The sequence below is a fragment of the Cyprinodon tularosa genome, unplaced genomic scaffold (genome assembly GCF_016077235.1).
Source record: "Cyprinodon tularosa strain WSP-4 unplaced genomic scaffold, ASM1607723v1 ctg645, whole genome shotgun sequence".
Classification (NCBI taxonomy): domain Eukaryota; kingdom Metazoa; phylum Chordata; class Actinopteri; order Cyprinodontiformes; family Cyprinodontidae; genus Cyprinodon; species Cyprinodon tularosa.
In genome coordinates, this window is record NW_024039391.1 from 132,158 (window position 1) to 155,602 (window position 23,445).

Consider the following 23,445-nt stretch of genomic DNA (forward strand, 5'->3'; position numbering starts at 1 on the left):
TCAGAAACACTTTCAGCCGTTTTTCATGAACAGAGACACATTTATATGGTTGGTGATTAATAACTCTGCTGGTAGCCTTAGTCTGAATTACTAACCAGCTAAATTCTAACAGCCAGATTTAGGAGTCCAACCTTTATATACAGACTAAGAACCCTGGTGAGTAAGTTATAATCACTGAACTAATAATCAGTGATTGGTTTCACCCTAAATTCAAATGGCTTACAGTATTAATGAGCTACAGCTGCAGACGGAGGTCACATCCACCGATAAGCAGGAGACAACGGAGGGAATAAAACTTTAATGAGGAGAAATGAGAAATCTATCCTCCCGTCTAATTATCTGTTCTCTGGTTGAGATTTTTTTTTTTTCTTGGATAGTTATTTTGGCTCTGAAACAACATTAATAACTGACTTCTGTTAGTTCATTTCCTCTCGCTGCCAAACATCTTCCCTCTGAGCAAAGGCAGCAACCAAACCACCTAAAGCAGCGTGGACCAACCCAGGAGGGTTTAGATCCTCTGATTCATCCCTCTTACCTTTAACTGCAGAGTAAAGATGAGATGTTGAGAAATTTACTGTTATAGGAAATGAAGGGTTGTGTTTGAACATTTCTAGTCTGTGACAGCTGGAGCTGAGGTTACGGTAACGTTGCCTCGTCAAAGACGCACCAGCAGGACAGCAGGTTGGTTTGCAACCAAAACAAGACAACAGCAACCGGATGCAGACAGAAATGCTGCTGATAGCAAAGACCAAACAGTTCAACTAAAAACACTCAGCTTCTTGAATGTTCCATTTTTACTGAGAACATCAGTCGCTCATCGTCAGATCAATGAATGTTGCTTTGAAGGTCCGGCCTGCAGGACCAATTTCTGCTCACTAATTTTATTCTTCTCGTAATTCAAAAACTAACTAAAAAAAGGTCGTAGAAAGAAGGAACCCCAGCGGTGAAAGGAAAACAGAAAGGCAACAGAAACAGTGTCAGTGTGGTCTGTCTATTTAGTGTAGAGACCCCCCCCCTTTCTGTTTAATGTTTCTTTCCTATATTCCTCACATGCAGAAGCAGCACAGTGTTTAGTGAGGTGGGGTCAACAAGGAAGGCAACCGTGAGCAAAGGAACAGACAGACTCACAGCTACAGTAAATAAGAAACCACAGCAGAGGCGACAGCAACTTCAGCATCTGGGCTAAATGCATTTTCCACTGGAAATCTCTTTCTACCAGAAGCTTCCTTTCAAAGGAAGCCGACACGCAGGAGAACCGATTACTTTGGCTCTGCTGCAGCATATTTTATACCTGATGGGCCTTAGGTATAAATTCAACATAGATATGAACCAAAAACCAATCAAATGTTTACTAACTCATCACACCAGTATTTTTCTAAAAATGTCAACAACAAAAACAAAGATTATGAAAACAAAACCTAATTTCATGTCCAGGTTCTTAAATCTTGCCCTTCTGAGGCTGTGAAGGTAAGTCTGTTTTTTCCATGGACCAATATTGTGTCACAAACCAGATGTTTGTTCTTCTTTGCCTTTTCTGCAAAGTGCTTTAAATCAGTCCTAGCTGTCTTTACCCATGCTAGCTCAGATCCTGACCTTTGAAAAAGGAGGCAGGGAAAGCAAGATAAAGCCTTAGCCTCGCTGCAGCAGTTAGCCTCTCTGCAGCAGTTAGCCTCACTGCAGGCAGTTAGCCTCTCTGCAGCAGTTAGCCTCTCTGCAGCAGTTAGCCTCACTGCAGGCAGTTAGCCTCTCTGCAGCAGTTAGCCTCTCTGCAGCAGTTAGCCTCTCTGCAGCAGTTAGCCTCGCTGCATGCAGTTAGTATAGCTGCATGCAGTTAGCCTCGCTGCACTCAGTTAGCCTCGCTGCATGCGGTTAGCCTCGCTGCACGCAGTTAGCCTCGCTGCAGCAGTTAGCCTCGCTGCATGTAGTTAGCCTCTCTGCTGGCAGTTAGCCTCTCTGCATGTAGTTAGCCTCGCTGCATGTAGTTAGCCTCTCTGCATGTAGTTAGCCTCGCTGCATGTAGTTAGCCTCGCAGCATGCAGTTAGCCTCGCTGCATGCAGTTAGCCTCGCTGCATGTAGTTAGCCTCGCTGCATGTAGTTAGCCTCGCAGCATGCAGTTAGCCTCGCTGCATGTAGTTAGCCTCGCAGCATGCAGTTAGCCTCGCTGCATGTAGTTAGCCTCTCTGCATGTAGTTAGCCTCGCTGCATGTAGTTAGCCTCGCAGCATGCAGTTAGCCTCGCTGCATGCAGTTAGCCTCTCTGCATGTAGTTAGCCTCGCTGCATGTAGTTAGCCTCGCAGCATGCAGTTAGCCTCGCTGCATGCAGTTAGCATAGCTGCATGCAGTTAGCCTCGCTGCAGGCAGTTAGCCTCGCTGCACGCATTTAGCCTCGCTGCACGCAGTTAGCCTCGCTGCAGCAGTTAGCCTCGCTGCACGCAGTTAGCCTCGCTGCAGCAGTTAGCCTCGCTGCTGGCAGTTACCCTCTCTGCAGCAGTTAGCCTCTCTGCATGTAGTTAGCCTCGCTGCACGCATTTAGCCTCGCTGCATGCAGTTAGCCTCGCTGCAGCAGTTAGCCTCGCTGCACGCAGTTAGCCTCGCTGCAGCAGTTAGCCTCGCTGCTGGCAGTTACCCTCTCTGCAGCAGTTAGCCTCTCTGCATGTAGTTAGCCTCGCTGCACGCATTTAGCCTCGCTGCATGCAGTTAGCCTCGCTGCAGCAGTTAGCCTCGCTGCACGCAGTTCGCCTCGCTGCAGCAGTTAGCCTCGCTGCTGGCAGTTACCCTCTCTGCAGCAGTTAGCCTCTCTGCATGTAGTTAGCCTCGCTGCACGCATTTAGCCTCGCTGCACGCAGTTAGCCTCGCTGCAGCAGTTAGCCTCGCTGCATGCAGTTAGCATAGCTGCATGCAGTTAGCCTCGCTGCAGGCAGTTAGCCTCGCTGCACGCATTTAGCCTCGCTGCACGCAGTTAGCCTCGCTGCAGCAGTTAGCCTCGCTGCTGGCAGTTACCCTCTCTGCAGCAGTTAGCCTCGCTGCATGTAGTTAGCCTCGCTGCATGCAATTAGCCTCGCTGCATGCAGTTAGCCTCGCTGCAGGCAGTTAGCCTCGCTGCACGCAGTTAGCCTAGCCTTGGAGCTAAAGCAGGTCCTGGAAAAGGACCCAGTGAACCGTCTCCATCTGTCTTTGGACTGATGATTCATTCTGATGTTCGGCTGATCAGGTCCAAACGGTTTAACCTCCAGCTTCCCTTGGTTAGTTTGCTTTAAGGGACTCCACTCCCGTGACTCGGCCTGTCAATCAGCGGCACTACGACTGTGATGTCACTTCCTGTCACCTCAGGGCGTAGCTTAGCTGCACCCTGAGCTCTCCTATCCTTCTGTATTTCAGAGGAGCTGCTGAGCATTGAAAACTTTTAAACAGATTAACTGGGAAAACATTATTGCACCCTAAGGTGGAAATACATCACCAATCCAACAAAAAAATGAAACAGCTTTACTCTCATTAAAAATTTAATATTTGTTTTTGCACATCTAAAAAAATATATCAATACATTTTGACAATACTTTTTATAAAGATAAATTAATTTCATTTAATGTGTTTTTTATGTCTTAATCAAGGCCATTGGGCTGGTGGGGCGGCGCCCTCTATTGGCCAGCCACCACTGCAGGCAGAGCTACAGATAAAAGATCAGCGGATTAATTGCTGAGGAATGATACTAAATGTTGTGCTAATTGGAGCAATTTGGAACAAACTGCATGAATCCCTGCCTGGGGGGGGGGGTGCCTCGTTCTGTCACTCAACCTCAGACCGATGGAGCTCCTGCAGAGCTTCTAACCCAGAGGATGACAAAGCAGGCGGAGGCCCCTGAACCGACCTGTTCCTGCTCTGCTGCTTCCACCTCCAGCCACGCTGCACTCAGCCGAGGTTGCTGCGCTAATTAGAGGCTCTTATTTCCGCTGCTGCTGGCTGTCGACTCCTGCTGAACTGCAGCCAGGAAATTCCCCCAAAACACAAACAGCCTGAGGTTCAGTAGTAATTTAACTTGGTGGCTTTTGTTGTGACTGCATATTAAGCTGGAAAAGGACAAACATTTAGCATTTAGCAGTGATTAGACATTAAAACACTAACATTCACAGAGATGAATGGCCTGGAGGTGAGCGCAGCCTGTAAGCAGAGGATGGGAGGATGCTGGGCTCCAGTCTGAGGGGACTGTCTGATTTTATCAAACACAGAAGCGCAGGTCTGGCCATCCACTCTGAGGCGTTTCTAAGGACTCTAGCTCTATACAGAGATAAGAGGAAACCAGAGGGGGGGTGAAGGGCCGGCAGGAGGAAGGATTTACTGTCTGTGGAGCAGAAATGATTCTGATAAAAACACGCTTCTTTCTTTCATCGTTTTACCCACTTTTCCTTTTCCAAGAGCAAAAAAGGTCATTTGATCCATTTTTCTCCTTCTGCTACTCAAAGGTGACATCTGCTTAAAAGGCTGATTTATGTTCTGCTGTAAGTCAGATAAACTGCAACAAATCAGCCAGCAGCTCAGTGCTGAACCAGAGGCTTTAAAAGCTGTGATATTAATGTTTGAACAGTGAAATACCTTCTGCTCTGTTGGGACTGAATCCAACTTCCCGCTCCAAGGCAATGCATCACATGTTCATTGAGTTCTGATTTCACCCAGAAAATGGATCAACAAGCTGTTCAATGTTTTCAGGGTTCAAATCCCACCTGCTCCAAAGACACGTTCTGCATTAGGCAACACGATGGAAGCAGCTGAAAGCTAAAAATCAAGCAAACGGGTTGAGTCAACAATGAACACGTCTGCAAAGCAGAGCGTCCTGAAAGGAAACGTGAGGACGTCTGTCCAGCAGCTGAAGTTATGACCAAACCGGGTCAGCAGCGCCTCAATGACCTGAAGCAGCCCTAAATCTACAAGAAAGAAGAACAGGCTAGTCCAAGTCCAGACCTTCTTGGTGCTTTCGATTTATGAAAAGACGTAATCTCTCCATCCACACAGGAGCTACTGTTTTACAGCAACTTCCAGAAGATTAGCAAGAAAAGCTGTCCTCTTTCCGTGCATACCGCAAAAACAAGATCCTGAAATAAGATCCGGCCAGAGCTCATCATCCACATGGACGATGTTCCACTCACCTTTGCTATTCCTGTGAATTACACTGTGGATAAAACGTACAGTCAATGTTTGCACCACAGGAATAAGAAGTCATCCTTCACCGTAGTTCTCGCCTGCCAGGCTAACGGCCACAAACTTCCACCCACGGTTATTTTCAAGAGGAAGAAAACTTTCCTGCCAGCGTCGTCATGAAAGCCAACTGGAAGAGATGGATGGATGAGGAGCAGTGGTTAGAAGACAGGGTGGCTCTTTTCACACAGCTCCATCCCTATTGATCTACAGCGCCATGAGCTCCCATATCATCTACGGTCTCAAAAAACTAGTTCAGTGCTCGCCGGCATTCCGGGTCGATTCACAAAACAACTCCAGCCGCTAGATATTGGTGTCGACAGGGCATTCAAAGGTAGAGGTGCGTGGGAGCAGGGGATGGCAAAGGCAAACAGGTGCGATCCAAGATGGCGGCAAGCGACATACGCCACTATCTGCCAATGGATCATCAACGCCTGAGCTGATATACTGTATCAGTCTCCACTGTGGTCTGAGCTTTCAGGAAGGCAGGAATTATCCCTGAACTGCAAGACAACAGCAGCAACATTGACTCAAATAATGACGACTTTAACAAGACGGAGGCGGCCATGTTGGATCCCGTATCAGAAAAACTGTTCAATTCGGACACTGGAGAAGAAGAAATCAAGGGATTCGTTGATGAGAAATGAACGGATAGATTAAAATAATGTGTTTCTTATTTGTGTTTACAGCTGAAGAATGTTGGTCATATTGTAAATAATATATTAATAAAGTTTGACTTATTTATCTGACATTCTCTTTAACGCAGCTGCATCTAGTGGATGGAAAACGCCCCCCCAGCCTCGACCACAGCTTCCATCCTCTGCGCCTCATATATGAAGAAAATGTTAACATAGCGATTCATTGAAGGTGCGGAAAATACGGTTATCATCATTTTCTTTATTATTAAAGGTTACATGGATAAAAAACATCAAACTGCATCATTTGCCCGGTTTGGTTTAGCGATTTGACTTTTCTCATGTTTTGAAAAAAAAAACATTTGAAGACACAAAAAAACCTGAAGATCTAGCAAAATTAGCAAAAGAGAAAAGGTTTAACGGATAATAAGACATGAAGAGACTTAGTATGAATATTTGGTGATGAACCAGATGAGGTCCACTGTTTGTGGGACATTGAAAAAGCGCGTCTGTGTCGCCTTGCAGAGAGGAAAATGTTGCTGAACCACCATTATTTCATATATCTGAACTGAAACCGCTCTCAGCTGAAAAAGTATTTTAAACGGTTGGAAAGTCAAGAATAGATGCGACGTGTGAATAAGGTTAGTGTAAATTCAATGCTCCGGTTCCAGGCCTTGAAATAAGCTCCAGGTTTCAACAGCATCTGAAGCGTTCTGACTCCGGAGATCATTGAATCATCCGATTCTTTCTGCTCTCAGGCATCAGTTTCATGACTACAATTAAAAAGAAAAGCCTTTTTCAACACGTCGCTTGCAATCAGCGTGTAATCACTCTGCTTGTTGAAACTGTTAAAAAGAACAAGTGCATGAGCTGAATAAGAGGCCTGATGAGAAATGACAACAAGAAGCTGCAGCTGCCGTCTCCACTTCTACTAAAACCAACAACAAATTCATCATCCTGCAAAAAGCAACTCAGATGAATAACATGATAAAAGTCGGGATACTGGAGGATTATTTCTTTGTCTGACATTTATACTAAAACCAAGAATTCACTGACAGCAATCATTCAGCTCCAAGTCAAACAGGCTTCAGTTAAAAACTCACCTAAACTCGGCTGCTAAGAACACTGAGAAGATGAAACATGAAGCATTTAGATCTCAGTTCACCTTGAAGTTTATGTCTGAGAACTAGTGCTGGACATAGATTAATACTTTTAATCTAGGTTAATCTCACTGTAATCTTGGAATTAATCTAGATTAAAATGGCTGATTTGAATTCTGCCAAAGGGCATATAAAATATAAGAATAAAATAAAAATAAATATAAAAATCAAATAACGTATAAGAACAAAATAAGATAAGGATGATATTTTGTGTTCTGCATAAGTAATAAGTGAACAGGTTTCTGAGGCCAGGCGTTAGACCATCTCCTGCTTCCAAAATGCATCACAAACTTTTTAAAAACCTTTTCAAAAATGATAACTGGTGATGAAAATAAATAATATCTAATAAGATGAATCTGTGTTTAATAAGTGTTTCTTCAGTTAAACAATAATTCTGAGATGTAGGCCTACATAACGGGTCATGATGAATTGTTTAGAGGCAGTAGCTTCGTGCCGTCGTTGTCGGCCTGGCTGACCAGGCGAGATGTACTGGTCCCCTGCATGGCGATGGGTGATGTAACTTCTGGTGCTGCTTATGTTTCCCAATTCTCTCCACTGCAGGTTAGTGAAGCTGACCATCATACTTCCTCTACAGTAGATGAGTCACCACATATTCTTTTGAACCTGACTTTAGGTCAATGACTTTATTGGTTTGCTTTGTGGTTGAGTTTTGGGTCTTCAATGAAACTACTTGATAAAGTCAATAAAAAGTCGGGGAGGATTGGGATAAGCCCTCTCACTCTTTAGATCAAAGAAAAACACATTTGCAGGCCGTTTTTAAAGACAAACGAACATTTGCTGCACATTCTGCACTCATCATAAATGTTATACTCGTTATATTGAATCCGACTAATCTGTTGAGCACAGAGTCATCATACATTCATACCAGAGAGTGAAGTGTTGACACAGCCCTGTCAAATCTGCAACACACCAACTGTTGGGTTGCTTTTCCTTGACTTTGGTTCAGCTTTCAAGGCTGCTCTCCTACAGAAGCTACTGACGGTCCATCTTTTCAAGCTCCTCAATCTGAGACCTTCTCATCAATGAGCCTGATGTGGTGAGAATGAGGAAGCACACATAATTCTCTGATCCTGAACTTAGGGATGCCCCACAGCTGTGTGCTCAGTCCACCCCTCTTCACTCATGGCTGCTCTGCTGTTCACTCCTCAAATCTGCTTGCAAAGTTGACAGACAACCCCATCATGGCAAAGACAGTGACTGTATTTGGTCATGTAGAGGAGAGTCACTGCCTGACCCAGTGGTATTCAGATAATGACCCTTTTCCTAAGACCAGTAAAACCAACAGAAGGACAGAGGATAGCTGTACAGAACCATCAAACCTTTTGGGACGGCCTCCTCTTGTTCTTCATGCTGAGGGAGAATTCAGGAGGTTTGGGACGGCCTCCTCTTGTTCTTCATGCTGAGGGAGAATTCAGGAGGTTTGGGATGGCCTCCTCTTGTTCTTCATGCTGAGGGAGAATTCAGGAGGTTTGGGACAGCCTCCTCCTGTTCTTCATGTTGAGGGAGAATTCAGGAGGTTTGGGACAGCCTCCTCTTGTTCTTCATGTTGAGGGAGAATTCAGGAGGTTTAAGACGGCCTCCTTTTGTTCTTCATGCTGAGGGAGAATTCAGGAGGTTTGGGACGGCCTCCTCTTGTTCTTCATGCTGAGGGAGAATTCAGGAGGTTTGGGACAGCCTCCTCCTGTTCTTCATGTTGAGGGAGAATTCAGGAGGTTTAAGACGGCCTCCTTTTGTTCTTCATGCTGAGGGAGAATTCAGGAGGTTTGGGACAGCCTCCTCCTGTTCTTCATGTTGAGGGAGAATTCAGGAGGTTTAAGACGGCCTCCTCTTGTTCTTCATGCTGAGGGAGAATTCAGGAGGTTTGGGACAGCCTCCTCCTGTTCTTCATGTTGAGGGAGAATTCAGGAGGTTTGGGACGGCCTCCTCTTGTTCTTCATGCTGAGGGAGAATTCAGGAGGTTTGGGACGGCCTCCTCCTGTTCTTCATGCTGAAGGATAATTCAGGAGGTTTGGGACGGCCTCCTCTTGTTCTTCATGCTGAGGGAGAATTCAGGAGGTTTGGGAAAGCCTCCTCCTGTTCTTCATGCTGAAGGAGAATTCAGGAGGTTTAAGACGGCCTCCTTTTGTTCTTCATGCTGAGGGAGAATTCAGGAGGTTTGGGACGGCCTCCTCTTGTTCTTCATGCTGAAGGAGAATTCAGGAGGTTTGAGACGGCCTCCTCTTGTTCTTCATGCTGAGGGAGAATTCAGGAGGTTTGAGACGGCCTCCTCTTGTTCTTCATGCTGAAGGAGAATTCAGGAGGTTTGAGATGGCCTCCTTTTGTTCTTCATGTTGAGGGAGAATTCAGGAGGTTTGGGACGGCCTCCTCCTGTTCTTCATGTTGAGGGAGAATTCAGGAGGTTTAAGACGGCCTCCTTTTGTTCTTCATGCTGAGGGAGAATTCAGGAGGTTTAAGACGGCCTCCTTTTGTTCTTCATGCTGAGGGAGAATTCAGGAGGTTTAAGACGGCCTCCTTTTGTTCTTCATGCTGAGGGAGAATTCAGGAGGTTTGGGACGGCCTCCTTTTGTTCTTCATGCTGAAGGAGAATTCAGGAGGTTTGAGACGGCCTCCTTTTGTTCTTCATGTTGAGGGAGAATTCAGGAGGTTTGGGACGGCCTCCTCCTGTTCTTCATGTTGAGGGAGAATTCAGGAGGTTTAAGACGGCCTCCTTTTGTTCTTCATGCTGAGGGAGAATTCAGGAGGTTTAAGACGGCCTCCTTTTGTTCTTCATGCTGAGGGAGAATTCAGGAGGTTTAAGACGGCCTCCTTTTGTTCTTCATGCTGAGGGAGAATTCAGGAGGTTTGGGACGGCCTCCTCTTGTTCTTCATGCTGAGGGAGAATTCAGGAGGTTTAAGACGGCCTCCTTTTGTTCTTCATGCTGAAGGAGAATTCAGGAGGTTTGAGACGGCCTCCTCTTGTTCTTCATGCTGAAGGAGAATTCAGGAGGTTTGAGACGGCCTCCTCTTGTTCTTCATGCTGAAGGAGAATTCAGGAGGTTTGAGACGGCCTCCTCTTGTTCTTCATGCTGAAGGAGAATTCAGGAGGTTTGAGACGGCCTCCTTTTGTTCTTCATGTTGAGGGAGAATTCAGGAGGTTTGGGACGGCCTCCTCCTGTTCTTCATGTTGAGGGAGAATTCAGGAGGTTTAAGACGGCCTCCTTTTGTTCTTCATGCTGAGGGAGAATTCAGGAGGTTTAAGACGGCCTCCTTTTGTTCTTCATGCTGAGGGAGAATTCAGGAGGTTTAAGACGGCCTCCTTTTGTTCTTCATGCTGAGGGAGAATTCAGGAGGTTTGGGACGGCCTCCTCTTGTTCTTCATGCTGAGGGAGAATTCAGGAGGTTTAAGACGGCCTCCTTTTGTTCTTCATGCTGAGGGAGAATTCAGGAGGTTTAAGACGGCCTCCTCCTGTTCTTCATGCTGAGGGAGAATTCAGGAGGTTTGGGACGGCCTCCTCTTGTTCTTCATGCTGAGGGAGAATTCAGGAGGTTTAAGACGGCCTCCTCCTGTTCTTCATGCTGAGGGAGAATTCAGGAGGTTTGGGACGGCCTCCTCTTGTTCTTCATGCTGAGGGAGAATTCAGGAGGTTTAAGACGGCCTCCTTTTGTTCTTCATGCTGAGGGAGAATTCAGGAGGTTTGGGACGGCCTCCTCCTGTTCTTCATGCTGAGGGAGAATTCAGGAGGTTTGGGACGGCCTCCTCTTGTTCTTCATGCTGAGGGAGAATTCAGGAGGTTTAAGACGGCCTCCTTTTGTTCTTCATGCTGAGGGAGAATTCAGGAGGTTTGGGACGGCCTCCTCTTGTTCTTCATGCTGAAAGGAGAATTCAGGAGGTTTGGGATGGCCTCCTCCTGTTCTTCATGTTGAGGGAGAATTCAGGAGGTTTGGGACGGCCTCCTCCTGTTCTTCATGTTGAGGGAGAATTCAGGAGGTTTGGGACGGCCTCCTCTTGTTCTTCATGCTGAAAGGAGAATTCAGGAGGTTTGGGATGGCCTCCTCCTGTTCTTCATGTTGAGGGAGAATTCAGGAGGTTTGGGACGACCTCCTCCTGTTCTTCATGTTGAGGGAGAATTCAGGAGGTTTGGGACGGCCTCCTCCTGTTCTTCATGCTGAAAGGAGAATTCAGGAGGTTTGGGATGGCCTCCTCCTGTTCTTCATGCTGAGGGAGAATTCAGGAGGTTTGGGACGGCCTCCTCTTGTTCTTCATGCTGAGGGAGAATTCAGGAGGTTTAAGACGGCCTCCTCTTGTTCTTCATGCTGAGGGAGAATTCAGGAGGTTTGGGACGGCCTCCTCTTGTTCTTCATGCTGAGGGAGAATTCAGGAGGTTTGCCTGAACTGAGTCAGAAAGAATTAGATTTGCGTTATGAAATAGTCTTCCTCAGTTGTAGCTTTTTCCCTCTGAGCTGTGCTTGTTGCACAGGCGTTTGCTCACATTCCCTTCCTGAAAGATAATTTGATATTTCTTCCCTTCCCCAGGCGCTGACTTGTTTCTCCTCGGCCCTCTGGTCCGATATCAGATTAGCCCTGTCAGACTGCTGCTTTATCAGTTGTGCTGTCCGCCAGCCAAACAAATGACAGCAGCAACTCCACACCTACCACCACCTCTTCCTGTCTGACAAACGACACGTCAGCCCATCTCCTATCCATCTCTCATCCACCTCATATTGCTTCCAGGAGGGGAGATTGCCACACAGATGCCCTTCCACCAGGAACGCAGGGAGAGCAGCTTATTGCTGCTGCAGTCTCATCAGATCTGCTGTTATTTTAGGAACGTTGATTCTGCAAACTAAGAATTAAGGCTGAACTGACCCGTCACCACAAAGCAACAGAACCTTTCCTTATAAAACAATCAACCTATTTCTAAAATGATAGAAATATGAAATGCATCATTAAGGGTTTGACCTTCTGCTCTGTGATCCGTAGATGTGAAGATACGGATCCAGTCAGCCAAAGGTGATGTCTTCAGTGCCCATCTCTAATCAGCATCTAGTGCTCTCCATCCCGCCTTCTTATAAGCAATTACCCAGCGTCCACAGCATTCACACTAAAGAGCTTCAATTATAGTTGAGAGGGGCTGCGGCTGAGATTAATTACCATATAGAAAGAGAACAGGATCTCCTTCTGTTCTGAACATCTCATTATTCTGAAGGATCAAGTTTTGTGCTCAGTTGTGGAGACACTTTCCTCCGTCGTGCAAAGCTTGTTGCACAGAGAGCAGGCTGGAGAATATGGGAACCGATTACACAGTCTTCCATTTTCTGTGGCTCCTTCATAAAACAACATTGATCAGAAGGAACCTTCTAACATTTCAACAGCTTTTTTCAGCAGCGCTTTACGTTACCAGAATAGAATAGATTATGCAGGAATGGAGTAATGTTACACGCTACAAACTAAATGTTGGTAATATTATTACAGCTACTGAGCAGAAAAACCTACAGCCCAAATAAAGAGGAAAAGAAGACAGTTTGTCTTTGTTGTCTTTTTATATCAGGAGAAAACAGTTTTAAAAACAGAGAAGAAGAAGAAAACAGCAACGTTGCTCCAGGTTGCTATAATCCCACTATTTGAAATATGTCACTGAAACCAAACATTTTGTGACTAAAACTATTACAGGTAACATCCGGGAACACCTGGAGAGAGCGCTTAGCAACCTGAGGCTAAATGAACTGCTATTAAAAAGAAGGCAGGTGATGATGTCACCAGCAAACATAAAGAAAATGGAGGAAGACAAGAATCATCATTATAAAACTCTTGTCAGACATCAGGATAGTTTTCAATGTTTTCAGATGAGCTGACCTTAAAATCAACTATTTATATTAAATTATTAAATAATTATTCAAATTTAAGATTACAATAACAAGAAAGTTTTCAAAATTCTTCAACATTTTATAAATAGAAAGTAACTATATAGTTACTTTAGCTAATAACTAGTTACTTTCACAGATCGGTAACTGAGTCACTATCTCAGTTACTTTAACATGGAAGTAACTAGTAACTATAAGTAGATACTTTTTAAATGAGCACTGGCACCTTGCTTATGCACTAAAAATGCAAACCAAAGGTTAAATCTCCAGAGCTTTAGGGATTGAAATCCAATTTTACCACTGGATGGGGACACGCCTACTGTTAATGTTTCCTCACTATAACTCCTATCAGGACTGTTTTTACGCGGCAAAAGGAAACCCAGAAAATCCACCCGGGACTTTAATTTCATCCAGCAGACAGAAACTTACACCTTCAGTCCAGGTGGTGGCAGAAATACAAAAAACAACTTTGCTTCTGGCTCAGAGAGCCATAAAGATTATTTATACACTCTGTTTATTCCCTTTAACATACATATATCTATTTTATTTCATTATTTTAATTATTTCAATTGATAAATAATCAGGATTTCCAGCTTTGAAGTTTAAAAAAAATGCCTTCCATCATTAGATGCATTGGATCCATAAATATTTCATCATTGAAATGTTATCAAGCTGCATCTAAGCACACTAGGAAGTGGTCTGTTGATCTGCATGAACTGGATTCACTAATTCCTCATTAAAAAAAAAAAAATAAGACAAGAAAAACACAAAAACTTTAAACTTAAATAAAAAATAAAGCAAAAAAGAAATCTGTGAAATGTTTGTATTTAACATCACATTACAGTCAGTAACAGAAAGCACTGCAGGATCCTGCTAAACACATGAATTCGTGCTAAATGCTAACTAAAATGCTACCTGGGTTTCTGAAAAGCTTGGGTCTTTTCAAAGGCAATGGAAGACCCACTCCTGTTATTCTCTCCATCTCTGTTTGTTTAATTAACCTTTTTCTGCTCACCTGAGCCATGCTAACCTGTCTGAACTTCTCACCTTTGTGCAGCGCTAATTTAACTATTTGCAGTCTCTACCAGATTATCAACAGCCTTCAGCCAGTAAAATCCAGCGTTCTCTCTCACCTGGTTCCCCAGCCGGGTTCAGGTGTATACCAGTATCAGATCTCTGCCTTATCTGGATTCTGACCTTGGTCTGATTTTTAAAAACCAACTCTTTGCCAGATATACCATAAAACTTTCTGACCCACTGAGATTGGGAGCCTTTTTTAAGCCTTAATCCTTTACAAATATTACTAAAATAAAGCCCCTCTGACGCTGGTCTGCCTTCTGGGAATGCTGGTTGTGTTCTGCCCACCTTGGTGGTTTATGGCTTTGATGTTTTCCACTACCTGAAACCAAATGGAACCCAGGAAGAGTATCTCTGCTCTCGTAGAGACTAATGGAGATCCTTAAATAAAGAAATATCCAGACTTCAGAGCAGTAATTCCTGAGAAACGAGAGTATTAGTTCAAACGAGGAGAAGGCTGATCTAGCTAACAGCAGCTGTGATTTGCAGATAGTCATGAACTGATCTGATATCAGAATTCCATGGTTTATTCTGATTATAGTAGATTTCAAATACAGACTAAAATAAGATCCAGTGATAATATTTAACCGATTTAAACGTCATTGAATAATTTTCTGAAATCCTGCCATCAGTGTAACTTTACCTGCAGGGACCAAACCAGTTTGTTTAGTTCAGTTTGACTTTCACTCTGGATGTTTTGATCATCTGAGTTAGAATATATCTTTATTTTTTAGCCTTAAATAAAAATCAGGTTGTGTTTGTTTGATCTTAAAATTATTTTACCTGATTTTTAATCTTTTTCATGTCATTGGTTTTCTATGACATTATTCATTTTTGTTTGAATAGAAGAAGGATTAGAAGCTAATAAGGCTGTTATCTGAACCATCACCAAACTATTTTAATCAAGAGATTATTTATTAAAGTCAGAGTTATGTGTTGTTTACACATGTTGTTATTCTTTGGTAACTTTCCTTCCTTTTATTAATGTTTTCACTGAGAAGCAAGAAGGAAACATGATCAGTGGAGCTAATATCAGAAGGTTATGAAGAAACAAGCTGAAGTCTCTGAAGTCTCAGACCTTTCTAAGCCCAAGAGATGAGGAAGCATTTCCATCCAAATCATGTCCAGACTGATCCGGAGAAAAAGCCATTAAAGCACAGAGATTTTCCTCCGACTCTAAAGGTCAAACTGAACCTGGAAGCTTCTTATCGGAACAGAAAATGTTTCTTAGTGGAAAAGTCAGAATAATCAGGTCAACTTGTCCATGAAGATATTAAAAACATCTTCTCAAAACGAACGGATTTCCAGAAGAATGTGTCAAACGTAACATTGATGCTAATCATTTTTAATTTCAGCAAATTAAATCAGAAAGTAGTAAAAATAAGGAAGTGAATCGTCTAAAGGAGCAACAAGCTCTCCTGCATCAGCAGCCGTTTAAACTTGATCTAATTTTCATCTTTTATTGTACATAACCGTAATTATTTAGTAAATGTATAATAAGATATGAAAATATATAGATCATCATGAATAAATATATAAAAAATTAACACCATGGATGAGAAATCTGATGTTTTTGATAATTTTTCTTTAGCAGAAACATGAAATGAAGCAGATAATCCTAAAACATTGAGATACAGTTATAACGGCCTAGTCAAAGTCTTCTCACCGTCTGTGGATTAAACTCAGAATAAATCCAATGTTTCAGTTGAAAACCAGCATGATGAACCCAGGATCATGATAGAAACCATCTGGGCAGCTGAGCTGAGAGGAGAAGGTTTAATCTGCGGCTGTGATGAAGCTGTTTCTGAGGAGCTGCCAGACATCAGTGTTCTACTCAGAGCGTCTGTTGAAAAATAAAATCTAAATGAACGTCACTCCTCCTCTCAGCCAGTGGGGAGGCCAGGGCATTGCAGAGGGTGGTCGTGCATGAAAGGTATTTTTCTAAAACAGTTCAACCTGAGAAGGAGGAGAAGGAACTTTCTACAATTCAACCTGGAAGCTGGAGGGTTTCAGGAGTTTCTCTCCATTTATAGAAATTATTTTCAATCATTGCCAGTGATCTGAACTTGATCAGATGATCTGAACTTGATCAGATGATCTGAACTTGATCAGATGATCTGAACTTGATCAGATGATCTGATCTGCATCAGATGATCTGAACTTGATCAGATGATCTGAACTTGATCAGATGATCTGATCTGCATCAGATGATAACGTTCACAGGTTTAAACATTCAGCCAGAAAAACTACATGTTTTGATTTTTTTATGTGACAAAAACAATAAATTTATGCAGCAGAATGAGAAGTTTTTAGGGGGTTAAATGTATTAGATTATTAAACAGGAAACAGTTCAGTGTTTAATAGAAGCCTTTACTGCTGAAGTTTTACAACTTTGGTTAATTGATTTAAAAACAGAAGGAGGTAGAAAAGGAAACGTCTGCATTGGCATCAATCTATGGAACGCCATGGAGGCGCGGCCGGGTTTGATCCCACAGACTCCACCGTTAAAACGCTGCAAGCTGACGGCCGGCCAAAGGTTTGAGTTAGGAGAGCCATGCATGGTTGTGTGGTTATGCAGTTATGCAGTTGCGTGGTTGTGTGGTTGTGCGGTTAGGTGGTTTTGTGGTTGTGGTTGTGCAGTTGTATGATTGTGCGGCTGTGCGGTTGCGTGGTTGTGCGGTTATGCAGTTAGGTGGTTGTGTGGTTGTGCGGTTGTATGATTGTGCGGCTGTGCGGTTGCGTGGTTGTTTTGTTGTGGTTGTGTGGTGCTGTTGCATGGTTGTGTTGTTGTGGTTGTGCGGTTGTGTGACTGTGTGTCTCTCTGAGGCGTAGCAAAGCTTTTCACAGGTTTCCATGACATCACTGTGGGGCAGCTTCCATTGAGGATGATCTCACACGCCCACGCCGACATGTCATGGCGCTAATGACTGTCTGGGCTTGGAAACACACACGTCGATTGTTTCTGTGCTGAAGCCTCCCACTCCATCTTTGACGCCGTCAGGGAATTAACACGAGTGGGAAAGCTGGATGTGATAAAAGCAGCTCAGACGAGGTGTCAGGAAAGGAATTCAGTCGTCTTCAAGTCAAATGGACTCATTTGACCTGAAATCATCAGTTCTTTTATAATGTTGCTCGTTCACCAGCTGCTTCCTCTTCATCACTTTCTTCATCACAGCAGAGATCACTGCTGATTCAGGCTGAAGGCTCTGCTCCCCCTACAGACCAGACGGGGTACTGCAGCGAGGTGGAGGATGGGAAGCTGTTGCTTTCACGAACTTTTTCCGTTTGATCTATTTCTTGAAAGATTAATTTATTGAAAAGTTTTATCAGCTTTAATGTTTAATGTTAGCTGGTCGACCTTTTCTGCTCCACTAATCTGGATGAAACTGTCAATCTCATCAATAAAAGAACAAGTTTGTAGCTTTTACATTTTATTATTATTTATTTTTGCTATTCTGCTTTTTACCAGACTGTAATGTTCACCTGCACTCCTGACTGTTACTATAGTAACAACTGTTTACATGCATCCTGCACGGCTCACTTTGACTGAGTATTGATTTGCACTGCCGACTGTTTATTCACAGCACCAATTGTTTACATTTATATTTGCAATAACGTACTTTAACTGTAATATGCAATTACCTTCCACTGCACTTTAATTTAGATTTAGCTTCTGTCCAAACTTTATGTATAAAACCATCTGTATATTATATTCAGTACATATCCAGCTGTAAATTTAGTTCATAACACCGTTTATCTATATATTATATTCATCTATTAGTGAGATTTGTAATGGAATTCATCTCTATATTTATTCAGTAGAAAACATGTCCTGTATTTATAAAAGCATTTTTTATCCTGTATTTGCTGCTGTTGCCTTTCTAAATAAATAACTTTTGTTATTTATGGTCATTAACTTTTTGATTGCATTTATGACATTGTACTTTTTTTCTCACATTCAGAACTTTAAATGGTGTCTCTGCTGAAACAGGTAATAGAAATAAATCCATCAGTAATAACTGATCAGGTCTAATAATTGAAAGTCTGAGGTGAGTTTTTTGAAGCTGTGAAAACCTGCTGCAAAGCGCTGCTTTGCATCAAGGGTTAAACTTCCTGCTTTGGTCTCCAATGTGGCTGCAGAGCAACCTTCCCATAATGCACTGCTCTATCAGGATGCTTCCCTAGCATCTTGCAGAACATTTGAGAGCCTAATTCTTCTTCATTTTTAGTTCAGCAAACAAAACATCTCCTAGAGGTACTTTCCTGAGAATGTTTCTTCTCTCTGATTGGCTGTGACCCTGACCCCCCTGCTCCACAGGCTCAGGTCAGTGCAACCTTCACTGCTCCATGGCGACCATGAAGGAGGCATTCAGGATCAACTGCTGTGCCGCAGCAGTTTAGCTGCGAGATGGAGGAAAGTCACAGCTTGAAGCAAATCTTTTGGTTAAACTTCTGAATTCAGACTCTCCTCTAAAAGAAAACTTTAACATTTCTACAGTTTTCTATTCCCTCCACCACCAAGTTCACAATTCTTAGCCTTTTGAAAAGCGTGCAAAACATTCCCCCCCGAGAACAAGCAGCGAAGGTAGAAACTGCAGTTCAGTTTTTGCTGTGATGAACGTTCCTCTGTGAGCTCTGCTCTTTAGAGTCTGATCTGGTCCAGTCATGTCTGAAGGTCGCTCTGTGTTCAAACACCTAAACCTTTCAGCTTCCTTTATGCAGGCGAAGAATCGGAAATAAGGCCGCTAAGATCTAAATGCTGCTCCTAACAGGAGGATCCAACAGGAAACCAAATATGGTCATATCCTGTTCAGTCACACATTCAGCTCATTGGCAGCTGCAGCAACCATCAAACAGCGTGATTGAAAGAGAGACCGACCTGTTGGATGAACATGTGCGCCCCCTGTGGGCTGAGCAGGAGGATGGCTCTGCGTAGCGTGTCCCGGTAGCGGTTCAGCTCCTCAGTCCTCATGGTGGTGAACAGGTTGGTGAAGACCTTGCTGATGTTCCTGTCCACCCTCTGCAGCGCCACATCCACACCCTGACGGGACGTCTGGTCCAGGAAGCCCTGCAGGCCGCGGATGTCTGTGGAGACAGAAAGGAAAGTCAACTGGCTGGACAAAAAAAAAATGATGGAACCCTGAACGGGAAATGAAGACATTTTTGACCCTTTAAAAAGGTGCAGAGTGCTACGGATGGATGGAGGAAGAGATGCGCGAGGTGGCGAGAGTGAGGCTGCAGAGGGGGGCTAAGCGGTGGTCTGTGAGACCCCCACAGACCACCGCTTCCATCAATCCTGCTCTCCAACGTCCGCTCGCTGGAAAACAAAATGGATAATCTCTGACTGGAACATCTTCAAGGCTGCAGCAACGTATGAAAACGTATTAAATATTGATGAGTCTGCCATGTCTGTGTCAGCCTACATCAGCTAATGCATCGAGGACGTCAGCATCTCTAAGAACATCACCGCCGGGCCGACCGACCGCCCTGGATAGATGGAGAGGTTCAGAAATCGCCCATCGGATATGTCAGGGGGAACATGGAGAGAAACTGTTGCTTCAGCCTCTATTACAGATGATTTTTAGAAAGCAGGGTTTCCACTGACCATCGTCGGCTTAAAGCTTCATCAGGCCGTCCTCCAGCTTGCTTTGCTCCTCTTCCTCAGTAAAGCTGAACTGGGCTCTGCTGCTGCAGCAGGTTGAACGTCCATCTCATCCTCCCTCCATCCTTCATGGTCTATTAGCTGACAGCCAGCGTGTTCTCAGCACCATCTCAGGCCCAAAAGCCATTTTTTCTCCTCCACTCAGCAGCAGCTGCCCCCCCCACGCCCCCAAACAACATCCACCATTTCTGCTCTCCTCCTATCGATCCATCCGTCACTCACAGCCTCCTTCTCCTTTCCAGAAAATTGACAGCGACGTTTTCTCTGGGAGAACAAACCAGAAACTGTTTAATGAAATCTGAAACTCAGACCCCCCCACCCCCCCATTCAGGTTCAGTTGATCATCGTTCATCAGTAAAGTTAACGGTAGAGAAACAGGCAACAAAACGCAGTGAAAGAAATTATTGTAATAAATAAAATAATAGTTGCCTCGTATTATTTTCTCTTTATAAAAAACAACTTTTCTTTTTGTTAGAGACCAAAATAAGCCGATAAAACAGCTAAATTACACCTTAAACCTTGGAAGCAGCTACATACACTGCAAAAATAATCTAGAAAACATTTCTGAAATTAAGCGTATTTAGCCTTATTTTCAGTAGGTAAATAAGACGGTTTGCCAATGGAATGAGTATTTACTCCTAAAGTAAGATAATTATATATTATGCACTTAAAATAGGACACCACAATAGTTTTTTCTTGTTTTAAATATAAATGATTTTGTTCCATTGGCAAAGTGTCTCACTTACCTGCTCAGTTCAAGCAAAAAAACTTATTTTAAGCAAAAATTACTTAATTAGATTTCAATTTATTGCAGTGAAAGGAGCAGCTATATTAGGAGCAGCTCCACGAGGAGCAGCTCCACTAGGAGCAACTACATTGGGAGCAGCTGCATGAGGAGCAGCTGCAGGAGGAGCAGCTCCATGGGGAGCAGCTCCATGAGGAGCAGCTGCATGAGGAGCAGCTCCATGTGGAGCTCCATTGGGAGCAGCTGCATCAGGAGCAGCTCCATGAGGAGCAGCTGCATGAGGAGCAGCTGCATGAGGAGCAGCTCCATGTGGAGCTCCATTGGGAGCAGCTGCATCAGGAGCAGCTCCATGAGGAGCAGCTGCATGAGGAGCAGCTCCATGAGGAGCAGCTGCATGAGGAGCTACATTGGGAGCAGCTGCATAAGGAGCAGCTACATGAGGAGCAGCTGCATGAGGAGCAGCTCCATGAGGAGCTACATTGGGAGCAGCTACAGAGGAGCAGCTGCATTGGGAGCAGCTGCATGAGGAGCAGCTACAGAGGAGCAGCTGCATTGGGAGCAGCTCCATGAGGAGCAGCTACAGAGGAGCAGCTCCATGAGGAGCAGCTGCATGAGGAGCAGCTGCATTGGGAGCAGCTGCATGAGGAGCAGCTACAGAGGAGCAGCTGCATTGGGAGCAGCTCCATGAGGAGCAGCTCCATGAGGAGCAGCTGCATGAGGAGCAACATTGGGAGCAGCTGCTGGTAACCACCAGGATGGAGGCAGGTTCCCAGCAGGGGCTGAAAGACGAAGGTGTGGAGCAGCAGCAGACTGAAGGTCTGAAGTGTCTCTGCTCGCTGTGCTAACCGTCCCCACAGCTTCTAGATCATGATGGACGCAGGACCGGATCAATTTACTGAGGCTGATTGGAGACCGGCTGCTCAGCAAGACTTAACATCGCAGCAACGTCTTCTGCTGAGGCCTTTTAAAACAGGCAGGCTGACCTTGGAAGGAGATTCCTTTAAGATGGAGGCGACACCCATGCCGTCTTTCCTCCCAGCTGCTAAAGGCCACTGATGTTTGCATCTTGTCCACATGCAGCAAACATTCCTGATATTTGCAAATTTCCTTCTGCATGAATTAACTTCAGTAAGAATCTAAATTCGCTGAGCAGACATTTCCCCTGTAAGACCTCTGAGGCCACAGAAATACAACCTCCACTTTATTATGTAGAGAATGTAATTCCTGTCCATTCAGAGCAGAGATGAAAATTCTTTGCTGTTTTTATGATTGTTAAACGCTACGAACTGTCCTTGGATCCGATCAGATAACTGGTCTAATAAACAGCTGTTTGGTTTCTCTGGTCACAGATCAGCAGTAATCAATCAGCCAACTCTAATCCAATATCTAATCTTTTTTTTATTTTCAATTTATTTTTTGAACTGATTATTTTTCCTGAACTCGCCTATGCAGATATGAAAACGCTTTGGGATGCAAACAGTGAAAAGTACCGATAACATTCATAACCGAATCATACGTCAGGCTGCTGGACGGTAAAAACTGCCTTAAATCAGAGGCCAGCGGCTCAGTCTGTGGTGGACATGAATTCACAAAGACCTCAATGTTCCTACAGGAGCTACTGATCAGTCTTTTACCAACATCTGCCTGCTGTGATCAACCCTTTACCAACATCTGGGTGCTCATCAAACTCATTTAAACTAAACTACTATGTACAAAGAGGAAGGAAACATGGTTGAAAACTATTTTACAGTTTAAAATGGATTTTGTGTTTGAAAACCAAAGTTTATCTGGAAGAATTTGGGATCTGATCAAATTAGCTTTTCACTAATTTAGAGAAATTGGAATGTTTTCAGACCAATTCACAATGCAAATCTATGAGGTTAATAAAACATTATTTGGCCAAATAATGTTTTATTGAATGATTTGTTTAATCAGGAACCAATAACCTTTAGCTAAATGATTCTTACCCTCTTTGAAATAGCTAGCAGAGAATAGACATCAGGATTCCACTAAATGACTCTTGGTCAGACTTGGTAATGGAAATGTAATGAGCATCTGAGGAACACATGAACACTAATGTTATATTAGTGTTTAATCCTTAGTGAATAAAGCTGGTCTAAGGTTTAGCAACAGATCAACACATATTCCTGTAGCATAGCGTAGCATGCAGTCTATCCTGTTAGCTTTGTCTTTACTCACCAGTAAACACATGAAATTATCAAATAATGAAAAGACATTGTTTGTTCTGTCCCTAATTGTGCCAGAGCTGCAAACCTCTGTTCACGTCCATTTGGAAGGTTTAGTTTCATCCAGCAACAGCTTAGCTTGGCAGGAACACAGCAACACGAGGGTTTTATTGTCCATACGACTCACACCAACGGATCCTTAGGAGGCTTTCTCCAGTCTGGCTCTGTAAGTTCTGAAACTCAAGAGAAATGTGTTGCAAAAAAACTGTTTTGCAGCAGTTTGGTTCTGAAAAGTCAGCCATCATGACTTAACTTTGGTCATTCTGGAGATCTGGGCCTTTTTCCTGGATCTCCATGGTGTTGCCTCTTCCAATGTGTACCCTCAGGCAAGTTCATGGGAAAGAGAGGAAGAAAGATCCTGTGTGCTTTGGTTTTACCGTTCCCAGCTCTGGAGGGGAACAAGGTGAAACATGGAGACTGGTTCCCAATGTCCAAAACCACCATCATGGCACAACATCCCTAACCCTAAACTCAACTCACAGCTTAGACCTAAACCTAACCCCCACCCCAAGAGGAGAACTGTCCCCCATGAGGACCAGTCTTTGGTCCCCACAGGTACCTCTAAGTCCTCATAATGTAGCTGATTCCTGGGAAATTGTCCCCACAAGGTAACAACAACATGGCCACAAACACACAGAAATATCTCACAGTTTGAAACAAACCATTCGTGGATTTTAGTTCCTCCTCCATTTTTTCCAGAAAAGCTAAACTGAAACCAGAACCAGGTTGGTCCAGTTTGTTCCAGTTTTGACCAGGTTGGTCCGGTTTAGACCAGTTAGGCCCAGTTAAGTCCAGGTTGAACTTGAGTCTCCCTCCAGATCTTAGGGCCACATTGAGTCATTAGCTTTCATTAGAAATGGATTATATGCT

The 23,445-nt window shown here is 43.9% G+C and overlaps 1 protein-coding gene across 3 annotated transcripts in view; it reads right to left on the reverse strand.

Moving 5' to 3' along the window:
• LOC119799045 (glutamate receptor ionotropic, delta-1-like) overlaps positions 1-23,445 on the reverse strand; it is a 499,477-nt gene that overhangs the window by 105,381 nt on the left and 370,651 nt on the right. For all 3 annotated transcript variants that reach the window (XM_038308725.1, XM_038308724.1, XM_038308723.1), the window contains one exon: positions 18,802-19,007. In XM_038308725.1, the coding sequence (XP_038164653.1) occupies positions 18,802-19,007 (206 nt within the window). The remainder of the gene's footprint in view (positions 1-18,801; positions 19,008-23,445) is intronic.